This window comes from Equus przewalskii, chromosome 20 (assembly GCF_037783145.1).
Source record: "Equus przewalskii isolate Varuska chromosome 20, EquPr2, whole genome shotgun sequence".
In the NCBI taxonomy this organism is placed as follows: Eukaryota; Metazoa; Chordata; class Mammalia; order Perissodactyla; family Equidae; genus Equus; species Equus przewalskii.
This window is the reverse complement of record NC_091850.1, coordinates 36,050,430-36,063,829: the sequence shown is the minus strand read 5'-3', so window position 1 is coordinate 36,063,829 and position 13,400 is coordinate 36,050,430. Positions and strand designations below refer to the sequence as shown.

The following is a 13,400-nucleotide window of genomic DNA, read 5'->3' as shown; positions in this document are numbered from 1 at the left end:
CAACCTAAAGAGTCACATATTACAATGTTGTCTCCTTGCTGAATTATTGCTGTTTTTTTTCACACTATAATTGGATATTGAAAGCTGTGTGGTTTTTTTGCACACATTTTTATGCCAACAGGAATCAGCCTATATGCTATAGTTTCCGGCATGGCCTTATATATCCACAGACTTTGCAGTATAATTTTAGGAACATCCTTTGAGATTAATTTGTTCTCTCAATGTTTTTCTTCTCTTTGTCATAATTCTTGAGATTTTACAGTTAAAACTACTGTTCATTGTTTTTTCAAGTTTTGAGTACCCCATAAAAAGCAAATATTTCTGGAAGACATATGAACTTAAAAATTTATCAGCCACTTTTATACAGTGTGAAGCAAGGTTGCAAATTTTACTATCAATCTTTTACCCAGAAAATTTATTCTTAAAATTGTGTGCTGAGGAAAAAATAAATCTAATTTTCTATTAGTGATGTATCACTTACAAGATAGTGTATTTATACAGCAAATAGTTTATTAAGAAGTTTAATGAAATTAGCAAATATTCACAATTAATAAAAATATATAAACCTATATGTATATTTTAAGGTGATCTACTTAATAAAAATTAGAGAGTTGATAAATTATTTCAAAGTTTGAATACTTGATGGAAGTAGAATAAAATAGCAGTGGGTATCTGTTGAGGGGAGAATTAAAAATATCTTATTTGCTACAAACTTTCTTGTGCAATCTATGTTTTCTAAAATGAATGACTACAATTATATAATCAAAAACACGTTTAAAGATGATATTTTGAATGTCCTCTTCTGGCAAATATGGAATAACGTGGTCTAGACTTACCACCTCTCTCTCCCCCAAAAAACTAAAAACCAGATGAAATATATGAAACAATTAGTTTTGAAGCATTAGACACCAGGAAACAAGGACAGTAATCCCTGAGAAAAGAGGACGGAATGATGTGATCTCTGAAACTTCCCTGGCTTGCTGCCTGGGAGGGCTCCTAGATAATAATACAAGAAGTGGGAGCCCAAATGGAGTCTGTCAATCCTGAGTTCAGGAGGTAATGCTGAGAATCTGGGGACACCAAGGTAGCTAGAATTCCCTGAGCAGAGTCCTTCAGAAGAGAGAGCGCCATAGAGAGTGAACCACAGAAATGTGAAGAAGATCCCACTCAACTCTTCAGCTGAGAATTTATCAGAATCTGCATTGGAGCAGATAAAAGGAAGCCCCAGAAGTAACCAATCACTGGGATTAGAAGGAGCAAAACTGTGAATTGGCATGTGACTGAGAAGAGTTCTTGTTCCCACCAGCCAAAGTGGGAAAACTCATAACTCACGGGGCTTTGGTAGACTGCTCAGAAAGTTCCTACCTGATGTATGAGCAAAATTAGTCCTGGACAAAGGCCTGCTAAAAAGGCACAAAAGCAAGGTCCAAAGGATCAAACTGTTTCAAGTAACTTAACTACACATCTGAACATAGCTGAAGAGGATTTACAAAAATGCAATACTATCCGTCCCGAAACACAGTAAAAGCACATCCTTTGTTATCCAGTAAAAAATTACAGGCATGCAAAAAACAGGAAAATGTGACAGCAAAGAAATATCCGTCGATTGAAACCAACACAGAAATGAAATATTTAATAGAATTAGCTGACAAAGATATAAAAATGTTATTTTTGCTACAGTCCATATGTTTAATAAGATAGAGGAAACAATAAGGAAAGAATATATGTTTACATGGATAATGATAGATATATGTCCTTAATAGCACTTCTAGAGAAAAAACTACAATCTATGAGATGAAAACTAAATGAAATTAAAGATTAGATATTGCAGAAAAAATGATTAGTAAACTTGAAGATGATGGTGAATGGAAAGTATTCAAAATGACTAAGAGGAAAAAACACTGACAAAGAAATAAAGAGATTATCAGTGAGCTGTGCCACACTTTCAAGAGACCTAAAATAACTATAAGTAAATGCTCTGAAAGAGAGATGATAGGTAGTACAGAAAAATTTTCCAAGTCGGGGAAAAGCCATAAATTCACAGATCCAAGAAGCTTAATAAACTTCAAGCACAAAAGGAATGAAGCGTACCATAGACAGGCACATCATAATCACATTACTTAAAACTAGTGAACAATTTAAAAGTATCCAGAGGAACAAATGACAATTTAAAAAGAAAGAAATAAAGATAAAGACAGTGCAAAAATCTAAAATTCTATACTCAGCAAAAACAGAGTGATAGCAATAAAGGGAAATAAAAAGCAATCCAAAATAAAATGCAGTATTACTCCAAAGAAAGCAGAAAACAAGAAAGAGGAAACAAAGAACAGGTAAAACAATCAGAAAATAAATAGCAGGATGATGAATTTAACAGTATCAAAAGTTAAATATGTCAATTACAAGGTACAGAATGTTAGAATGTATCAGAAAGCAAGACACAACTATATGCTTCCTATAAAAAACGTATTTTAAATATATATGTAGAAATAGACTAACCACAAAAGGATAGAAATATACTCTTAAAAGAGTAATTAAAGAAAGATGAAGTCCTTATATTAATATCAGACTATCGTGAAATGTATCTAAAGCTGTACTTAGAGGGAAATTTATACCACCAAAATGCGCATGTGAGAAAAATACTAGGTCTCAAATCAGTGACTTCAGCTTCCAAATCAAGGAAATAGAAAATAAGAACAAATGAAACTCAATGTAGATGGAAAAAAGAAGGAAGATCAGAGCAAAAAAATAATGCAATAGAAAAAAATGAACACAATTGAAAAATCAATGAAACCAAAAATTAGTTCTTTGAGAAGATGAATAAACTGTAAAAAAGTTTAGTCACACTGGTCAGGAAAAAAAAAAGAAAGTAGATACAAATTAATAATATCAGAGAAGGCGGTCCTTACTAGAGATATAAAAAGGATAATATGAAAATATTTTGAACAACTTTTTTCAACTTTGATGAAATTCACAAATTCCCTGAAAGAGGAAGAAAAAAGAAAACAAAGCAAAACAAGCAATACAAGAATTGGATAACCTGAAGAGACTTACAACTATTAGAAAAATAGAATTTGTAGTTATAACACAGAGAAAAAAGAAAATCCTAGTCCTCAATATCTTTGCTTTTAATTTCCACCAAACATCTGAGAAAAAAAAATGTCAATTTTATGCACACTCTTGGAGAAAATTCAAAGGATGTTCTACTTCCTCCTATAGTCCATAAGACAGTCTTACTACCTTGACAGCAAATCCAAAGGGCTTACATGAAAAAAACAACTATAGAATAATATCTGTTATAAACATAGATGCAAATTTATTTTTTAAATTTGCTAAATTGAATCCAACAATATATAATGATAGTATAATGTGGCTAAGTGACATTTATCCCAACATTGCAGGGCTTGTTTAATATTTGAAAAATCAATCAAAATAATGCATCATTTTACCATATGTTCATCCTAACAGACACAGAAAATATCATTTGGCAAAATCCAAATTTTAGTCCCGATAAAAACGGTCAGAATCAAAGCAACAGAAGAACATTTTCTCAACTTCCTAAAGATTATTTAAAAAAACCTACGATAGCATCATACTGAATGATGAAAGACTAAATAATTTCCTCAGACGACAAGGAGGAAGGCAAGAATTTCTGCTCTTATCACTTCTATTTAACATTGTTCTGGAGATTTTTGCCACTGCAGTAAGGCAATGAAAATATATGTAAAATTAGATGTGCTTGATTTGTATACATAAAACCACAAACATGGCTGAAAAAAAAAGCCCTATATAAGTGGAGAATATACTTTTTTTGGTGGGTTTATAGATTCAATATCATTAAGATGTCATCAGTTCTGCCTACATTGATCGACAGACTCAACACAGTCCCAATAAAAATCCCAGAAGACTCTTTTGTAGCAGTTGACAGATGAAAATACAAAGGGCCTGGAATTCCCAAACAACTTTAGCAAAAAAAAGTTAAATGACAAACACACCTAATTTCAAGTGTTTTATAAAGCTACGCAAAAGTGTGTCATTTTTGTACACATGGATAAACATATAATTAGAACAGAAGAGAGGGTCCAGAGTTAGATCCATACATACATGGACAAATGAATTTCATCAAAGATACAAAAACCATTCAGTGAAAAGGATAGTCTTTGCCACCAATGGTGCTGGACACGTTAGGTATCCATATACAAAAAAGAAAAAAGAACTATGACCAATACCTCACACCATATAAAAATTAGCTGAAAATGAAATGAATCATAGATGTACATATAATACCAAACACAATAAACTTATAGAAGAAAACATGGAATAAGAATTTGGGGATCAGGGAGATGTTTCCTATATAAGGCACTAATAGCTGGACCAATAAATTCAAAAGCTAATAAATTGGATTTCATCAAAATTAAAAAGTTCTCATTTTTGAAAATCACTTTAAGGGAAGGGTAATATAGACACTGATTGGAAGAAAATATTTTCAAATCACATATCTGATAAAGGACTTATTTGTATTGTGTGTGTATATCTATATATCTAGATATCTAGGTATAAGTATGTTTCAATCAATAATAAACAAATAACCCAGTAAAATTTAGGCTTTTTTGTGTGTGTGTGTGAGGAAGATTGGCCCTGAGCTAACATCTGTTGCCAATTTTCCTCTTTTTGCTTGAGGAAGATTGTCACTGAGCTAACATCTGTGCGAATCTTCCTCTATTTTATGTGGGATTCTGTCCCAGCACTGCTTGATGAGCAGTGCTAGGTCCACGCCTGGGTTCTGAACCTGCAAACCTTGGGCCGCCAAAGCAAAGCATGAAAACAACCACTATACCACTGGCCCAGCCCCTGGGCAAATATTTTAATAGATACTGCATCAAAAACACATATGGGTAGCACATAAAGGTATGAAAAGATGCTCAACATCTTTAGCCATTATAGTATCTCCATAAGAGGAACAGAGATACTATTATACGTATTAGAATGGCTAAAATTAAAAAGGATGACTGTACCAAGTGTTGGTGAGGATGTAGATCAATCAGAACCATCATACGGGCTGGTGGGAATGTAAAACTGTATAACCACTTTAGACCATACGGCAGTTTCTTAAAAAGCAAGCTTGTATCCACCATATGGTCCAGTCATAGCTCTCCTAGGTCTTTACCCCAGAAAAATAAAAGTATATGATTATGCAAATACTAATACACAAATGTTTGTACGCGTGCTTGTACACAAATGTGTATAAATGTACTGTAATCTCCAAGTATTTGAAACAACTCTAAATATCAACCAGTAATTGAACAGATAAGCAAATTTTGGTATTTCCATGTACTAGAATACTACCCAGAAATTAGAAGGATGAACTATTGATGCATGCAGCAATATGAAAAAAAATCTCAAGATAATTATGCTAAGTAGGACAAAAGAGAATAAATAGCGTATGATTTCATTTGTATAAATTCAAGAAAATCCAATCTAATCGAATTGATATTGACAGAAAGCAGATCCGCATTTACCTGAAAATGTGGTTGGGTTCTGGGAAGTTAGAGAGGGAGGTATTACAAAGGGGCACCAGGAAACTTTTCAGGGTAAGAGATATGAGCATCATCTTGATGTTGCTGATGTTTTAATGGGTGTATGAATATGCCAAAACTTATCAAATAATATAATTTAAACATATGCAGTTTATTGTCGGTCAATAATGCCTCAATAAATCTGTTAAAAAAGAATAAAAATGAAGTATGATTTTCCAAGCTAACGTGTCTGTAGTGATAGCTTATGAAATTCCCTATTGTGGGCAACGGAAAAAATGAAGAGAAACTAGGCTGAAGTCTGAGGGACAGAAGCCATGTTTTGCCTTTTGCATAATTTTGTGCTTGAGGGCTCTGCTTAATACCCCTGAAGGCAGTTGAATTAGTCTACAAATGAGAAACATTATTAGTTATCTCAATCTAATGATCTGGTCAGTGAGAAAGCACGGTGCATCTACTAAAGAATTGGCTGTGTATTCTTGTCAACAGTAGTTTGAATCCTCAGTCAGCTAATTATTTCTACTGTGTCCTTGGGAAAGTTCCATAAACTCTTTGCATCTAAGTTTATTTTTCTATAAAATGGGGGTGATGACAATTGTACCTGCCTTATAAAGTTGCATTGAGGCTTAAATGAACTAATAAATCTCTTTAGACAGTTTTTAATTCATAGCAAGTGCTCAATAAATGATAATTATGTTATGGAGGAAAGGATAGGCAAAATGTTTGATAGTCTCATGTGATGAATTTGATGAATTTAAATTTTAATAAATTCAAATTTAAACAATTTGAATAACAAAACATATATTTTCTTGCTTCTGTTTGACTCAATGATAAGATGAAAACATTTGTGTAGAAAGCAGTGTTAAAGATCCAATAAAGCTTAATGAGACTCTTGACGTTCTCTGGATAAGTAAACGAATATCCTCGGCAACGTGGAAGAGCGAATGAGCGTGCCTTTCTCAAGCTCACCAACATGTACTGAATTCCTAACATGCAAGATATCATACAAAGTGAACGAGGAAAGGATAGACAGATTATTGAGATTTGGTCTCATTCATACCGAGAAATGCTCAATAGTTTGGCAATAAATGGTTCCTCATCTGAAAGAGTTTATACACTGCCACTTGTCTACAGAACTTTCTACAGTCATTTGTGATGTTAATTGAAAAATGACTTTTTCAAAAATATGATCGTGGGATTTTAGCATAAGTGTTTAGTGCTGCAAAGATTAAGGAGAAATGAAGGCACAGCCAACATTGACTACTTTTTTTTGGAATCTGGCAAAAACTATCAAGGACACATACTTATTGAGCATTTACAGCTATTAGTATGAACAATCTCTATCCTTTTTCAGTGTAAGTGGTGGTTTATTTCCATTCAGTATTGCAAAGAACGTGAAAGTACTTTAAACTTCCTTTTGTTACTTAAAAAAATACATGCACGTATAAGAGATGCCAAAACCAATCAGTCACATAAAATTTTAATCAAATACAAATAAACATTATTTTGGATATAAGCTTGCTAGTACAAATACATAGACCATTGGAAAACTAGAGTACTTATTCATTTCATTTTAGGAGTTTTGTTTTATACAACATGGGGATTTTAAATTAATACATTTTATGTATGTTGATAAAAAAGTCAGAGTAAAATAAATCTCTATTCATTGGTATTATTATAACTCATGTTTTAAAAATAATGTTGAACAATATTCAAAATACATAATTTGAATCCAAACATTAACAGGGGAATTCAAGTGAATTCTATTCTAATTAACCTAAAATTAAACAAATATTTCAAACTAATATAAACTCTGAGTACTAGCTACAGATTAAAATTTTATGGCTTGTGTCTTTATTTTAATATATATTAATCAACCAGTAAATTAAATATTCATTAGGATATAGTTAGTGCAATAAACATCGCTTTGTAAATTAACACCGTTGAATAGTCATTATGTCTTAAACAACATTTCGTAATTCCATATTTAGTATCGTGGTTATTAATTTTCTATGTGTAATAGTATGACATGAATTCTAGGAAATATGGGCATTCCCAATAATAATTTAGCCATTTATTTTAGTTAATCAGAAAATTAAATTTTAAAAAGAGCTGAATTTTAGGCATTTTACCAGCCACACGTTAACAGATAATGAATTATGTAGCTGTCTCTTCAGGTCTCAGTGTCTTTATCCACATATCTATCTTCATCCACCCATCCTATTCATCCAACTATATTTACATTCTCTTTAAGCACCATGTAGAAGGATCACTTAAGTTTCTGGCATACTTTAAAGCTTTTAAATGGTTAACGCAACATTCAAACTTTGAGAAAGTAGTACACAATACTACATTAATTTTTAATACTTTTACCATTCTCAAATATCATTACTCTCTTTACTAATTCTCTCTATTATCAGAATATAACTGACATATTGTTTCTCTAAAATTTTCACATATATTATGCTTGACTGTTTTCAAAAGATTATTTCAACATTTCCAAGGTATCTCTTAATAGCATAACTAGAAGAACACTTTTTTTTCTAATTTATTTGTTAGGATCACTCATTATTTGAACTATAACTTATCCAAGAGGGACAATGAGACAAGAATCACATCAAAACTAAAGGGATTAACGTCACAGACTTTGGAACCAGACTGTCTGATTCTCAAACCTAGTTTCGCTACTGAGATTATTTGGCAAGTTTTTTAAATGCGCAGTTCCTTAGTCTTATCATCTGCACAAGGATATAACCATAGGATCTACTTTGTACAGTAATAAGAGTCAAATGAAATAATATCCCCAGAGCACTTAGAAGACAGCCCAGCTGAGTTTACGCTATGGAATTGTTTGGTATTGTTACTGTTCTTGATCATACGTTGTACAATTTATTTTTTCACACAGGTTGTAAGTAGCGAGAAGATTATTATTTTTCTGTTAACATACGTTTTCTCAAAATACTTACTTTATTAAATTGCTCACGGCGTCCGGGTCGTAGGCTGTAACCTGTCCTATGATGCTGCCCTCCTTTACATCTTCATCCACTTCTATCAAGTAAGAAATTTTACTGAACACGGGAGGCTCATCTATATCTTCCACAGATATTTTGACCACAGCTGTGTCTTTGAAAGGTCCCAGGTGTAGGAATCGTGGATCAGGATGAGTGTTACTTGCGTCCACTCTTAAAGTGTACAGCATTTTCTTTTCAAAATCTAAATTCTGAAGTTAAATGAAGGAAGATAAATTAATACAACGTAGCAGACATCACAATGGAACATAATTTCAAAATTTAATAACTAGCTCTCTTATTATTACCAGTGATTTTGGTTAAATAACTTTCCCAAGTATTGTTTCATAAGGATATCAAATAAATCAGTAAATATTTGTTTTACCTTAAACTTATTTGGGGTAACTGAATATAATGGTAGACACATTAAGACTGATTCCTACTGAATATTGTATTTCACATTTTGGTGGCCCCAGGTAAATGAAGTGTAATATATAGGTTATATATTATTATATTTAAGTTATACACAGTTAAAATCAGAGGAAAAGTAGAGATTTAGAAAACTACTCATATAAGTTGCTTGCTAAGTTCCTACATTTCTAACACTGGTATTTTAAAAAGAAAAAAAAATCATTGAACACTTATGGAAAGCAAGATATGAATGAAAGCAGAGAAGGCAGGTCAATAAAAAGTAATCAATATGTAGCTGGCTTATCCTATGTAAAGGTTCCTAATGTTCTCCCACACTGCATTACAAATTGAGAAATCTGACATAATACACACAGCAACTTCAGGTTTAATCTATTTAAATAGACTGTCACATTTAATAATTAAAATATTTTGAAACTTGCGTGAAATAAAGTAACGGCTGCATGCCTGTTTTTTCTCCCGTGGAGAAATATTTTACAAAGTACTTTTAAGGTTATCTAATCCTAGACTGATTGTTGTTTACTATAAGCACAAGTAAGTTTTTATATGAGGTTTTATATCACTTTTTAAGTGTCAATGCTGAAAATGCTTAACAACTTATTTGAAGTGAAGTCACAACTGTTGTCACTTATATAAAGGATAGACAGCATGTAGAAGATGGGAAAAAATGAATCCTAGGCTTTTCTTTCTTTAACTGCAAGCAAAAATAAACCATAAAGTTCTCAATGAAAAAATGAAGACAGTGAAAAGAAACCTGTTTGACAGTTATAATCCCTTCCTGTGTATCCTTGTCAGTGATGACATCGAATACGTCCGCTCCATCTCCTTCGGCAATGCTGTATTCTATCTCAGCATTTTCCCCCAGGTCAGGGTCATTGGCTTTTATCCTTCCAAGATGGGTTCCAAGAGGTACAGACTCAGGGGAATTAAATTGATACGTACCTGAAAATTAAATCAGAGCTGTTTTGACATTTCATCTTTAGATAAAAGAAATCTTTCATTTCCTCAGCCTTTTTTACTTAAACAAATTAATTTGGGACTGGGAGAGTTTTTCATCATGTTGAATTGTAACCTGTCAAAAATTATAGATTTATTAAGTTGGAAAATAATTTCTAAAGGCAGAACACTCTCATTTTGTAAATGAGAAATGTAAGTTCAAGAACGATTAAGTGAATGTTCCAAGGTTAACTAGATAACAAATGGTAGGCCTGATATTAGAATCCAGAAGTTTTGACTTAAGAGAGCAAGAAAACTAGTTATTTACTGTTTATTTGGGGCATTCAAAATGGTCATTACACATTTTTACATAAATTATAAAAGAACATGCACTTATTCTTGTATTCTAAGTCAGGGATAAAAAGTTAAACCCATACACAGCAATTTCTTTTTTCCCCCTTGTTTATGTCTTTAAGTGGGATATGAATGTTTCTGTTTCCTGTGGTTCCAGGCCATCATTATATTGCATGGTTCTGCCCCTGAAAGCATTTTAGTTTATGACTATTCAGTGGATAGTAGGAAAAAGTTACAAAAAAAGTTAATAAAACCCAGAAATGTTTAAAGCTTTTGATATGTGCTGAACTCTATAGAGGGCTGAAGGCCCTCTATGTTAATTTATTTAATTCTAGCATGAGTCCTTAGAGGACCAAGGTAGGTATGTTATCTTCAGAGAGAGAACTCAAGGAAATCATCGTGTAAAATTGGGGAAAGCAGAATGCAAAAGTAAGTCTCTCTGACTTCAAAGTCTGTTCTCTTTCCAGTTTGCTTGGTGGTTAAGAAGAGGGCCTTCTCAATCCCACTGCCTGGATCTGAATTCTCATCACTGGGCAAGTTAGTTAAATTCTCTAACCCTTGATTTCCATATCTACAAAATAATGATGATAATGATAGCGGTTAACTCATAGATTTGTTATGAGGATTTTATGAAATTTTGTCTTTAATATGCTTAGCCCAGGAGCTAGGTCTTGATCATTTTAACTGTTACTATTATAGTTCCAAACCTTTTGCTAAGATTATAATAGATCATAGAATTACAGTTGGCAAACCATTTGAGAATTCATAGTATTGGTTTATATTTAGAGAAACCGAATGCAAAGTTCAGATTTATTTTAATTAGGCTTATTAGTCATGTTCTCAGCAAACTTGATTTTTAAAACTTATCATATGTATATGTCCACTTTCCAAAGCTGAATCACCAAATATTTTAAATTTTATTAGCCTGGAAAAATGCTTTTCTGTATTGGAATCAATGTCATGAGTTTAAATTTGAGGCCCCTTAACTGAACATTTCAATATAGGGCCCTTTATACTTTTATTAATGCAAAATGGAAACATTCTCAGCAGAGAATCAGAATCTGGTTTTGTAGAAACTCATGGCATGCAAAGAATTCATGATTTAACGTACATGCCTAAAATGATGATGACTGAAAGGGTATTGACTGCTTTAATCTTGACAAGTAGGTACCAGATACCAGGAAACCTTAACAAGTCTCAGATGCCATCACAACCAAGGTATACCATAACTCTATGGGCCACTAAGAAAAGAAAAAAATGCTTCCAGTTAAGCCAACTTGCATTGGTTTTAATATAGTATCTGATTTCGGAGACATTAAAACATCAAGTGTGTGTTTTAGAATCCATTAAACAGGGATTATGATTCTTATGTTCAGACAAGAGCACCAAGGCAAGACAAGTCTCAGACAGGGGCTTGGAGCCAGGCAGTCAGACTTGGGCGTCCACACTCCTAACCAGGAAGGAGATAAGAAAAAGGAGATGCTCATCGCAAATGTTGGGAAAGGTAGTCTAGATAACTTTATAACTCTTCAAAATGTAGAAGAGGATAATTAAAGTTGCCAAAAGAACCTCATTTCCATGTTTTCCCTCACTACCTACTCAGTGATGAAAATGATCATGGTCACTTTCAATTGGTGGGAAATCATGCTACTTTGTAGGGGGAGGGGTTGTGGATTTGTCTTTATGCATAAACTAGTAGTGAAACCACTAGGACAAATATTAGCCTCTGTTTGTAGGGTGTTGGAGAAGCCTGCCAACATGAGACCACTGAAACCTTCCTTACTCTGGGGAAATCGAGGAGGATTGTTGTTGACATCCGTCAGAGTGATGTTCACTGTGGTGGTTCCAGAAAGGCCTCCCATCTGGCCGCCCATGTCCTTGGCTTGTATAACCACTTGGTACTGTTCTCTATTTTCTCTGCTCATGTCTGGTAATGCAGTTTTTATTATGCCTTTTGGAAAAAGTAGACCAATGTTTTATAATGCAATCACTGAGTTTTAAAATTAAGCCATGCAAGATCCATGCTATAGAAGTTCACCATAACAAACAGATAAAACGTTGGTGTAGCCAAATAAGTCTTTCAATCTCTACCAATTCAACATAATTGACAGAACACAAAGAATTCTTCCATGGGCTATTGTTCAGGGAATGAGTTTTGCTAATCAATTTAATTATTCTTTTGATGAAAAAAAATTAACTTCAATCAAAAATCTTCAGACAAGTAAGCTTACTTAATTTTGATGATTATCACATTCTTTAGGTTTTGAGTATTTCCTATGACAAATGAAGTGCTGAATCTCTGTGAAATTTTGTATTTAACATCATAAATTTAAAGTCAATAAATGACAGTCTGAAGAGGTAACAATTTAAATAATAGGAAATTTGCTTTTATTTCCAAGGAATAAGTAGAGATGATACTGCATAGATCATTTTTAAAATATAGAAAAATCTACAAAGAAATTGTGCATCCAGATGTATTTCATAATGAGAAAGAGACCAAGTATTAAATGTTGTTACCTGATTCCGGGTCCACTGAAAAATATGGCTGCCCTTGCAATATGCTATAGACCACTTTGGCACTATTTCCATAGTTGGCATCATCCGCATCTGTTGCAGTCACTTGTATAACGGACGTACCTACATGAATCCCCACCCAAACACAAACATTTAAATGCTTCTACATTTGAAACTATCTTGCTGAAAAACTAGTGCTGGTAGGGTGGTGAGTTAGACCACAGTATATGTTTAAAGAAATTTGTTTAAATCATGCTGCCTCAAAAGAAACTCCACACTTTTCTCGTTCATTCTTTTTAAAAATTTAAATATCCCTTAATTTTATTGTTTGAGCTCTCTAAGAAAAATCAAACGCATGTTTTATCACAAAGATAAATATAATGAGAGAAATGCTCTGCACTTTTAATTCATTGAAAGTATTGTGAGGGACAACAATTTTTCACTGAATACAAAACACATGCAATTTTCAATTAATACATTTCTTGCTAACTCGAAATGTATAGTCAAAGATAAACCTGACATTGATAACACTCCACTATTTTTCACTCTGGTAAATTAACAGTATACTGTAAATAGAATGAAAAATAGAGAGGCCCTGTTTTTGTGAAAAAACAAACAGAAATGACAT

General features: G+C 32.9%; 1 protein-coding gene across 2 annotated transcripts in view; it reads right to left on the bottom strand.

The window, feature by feature from the left end:
* The window catches only part of CDH9 (cadherin 9), a 132,974-nt gene that overhangs the window by 15,401 nt on the left and 104,173 nt on the right, over positions 1-13,400 (bottom strand). For both annotated transcript variants that reach the window (XM_008539337.2, XM_070587152.1), the window contains exons 4-7: positions 12,776-12,895; positions 12,042-12,209; positions 9,723-9,910; positions 8,498-8,751 (exon numbers count right to left, since the gene is read on the bottom strand). In XM_008539337.2, the coding sequence (XP_008537559.2) occupies positions 8,498-8,751; positions 9,723-9,910; positions 12,042-12,209; positions 12,776-12,895 (730 nt within the window). The remainder of the gene's footprint in view (positions 1-8,497; positions 8,752-9,722; positions 9,911-12,041; positions 12,210-12,775; positions 12,896-13,400) is intronic.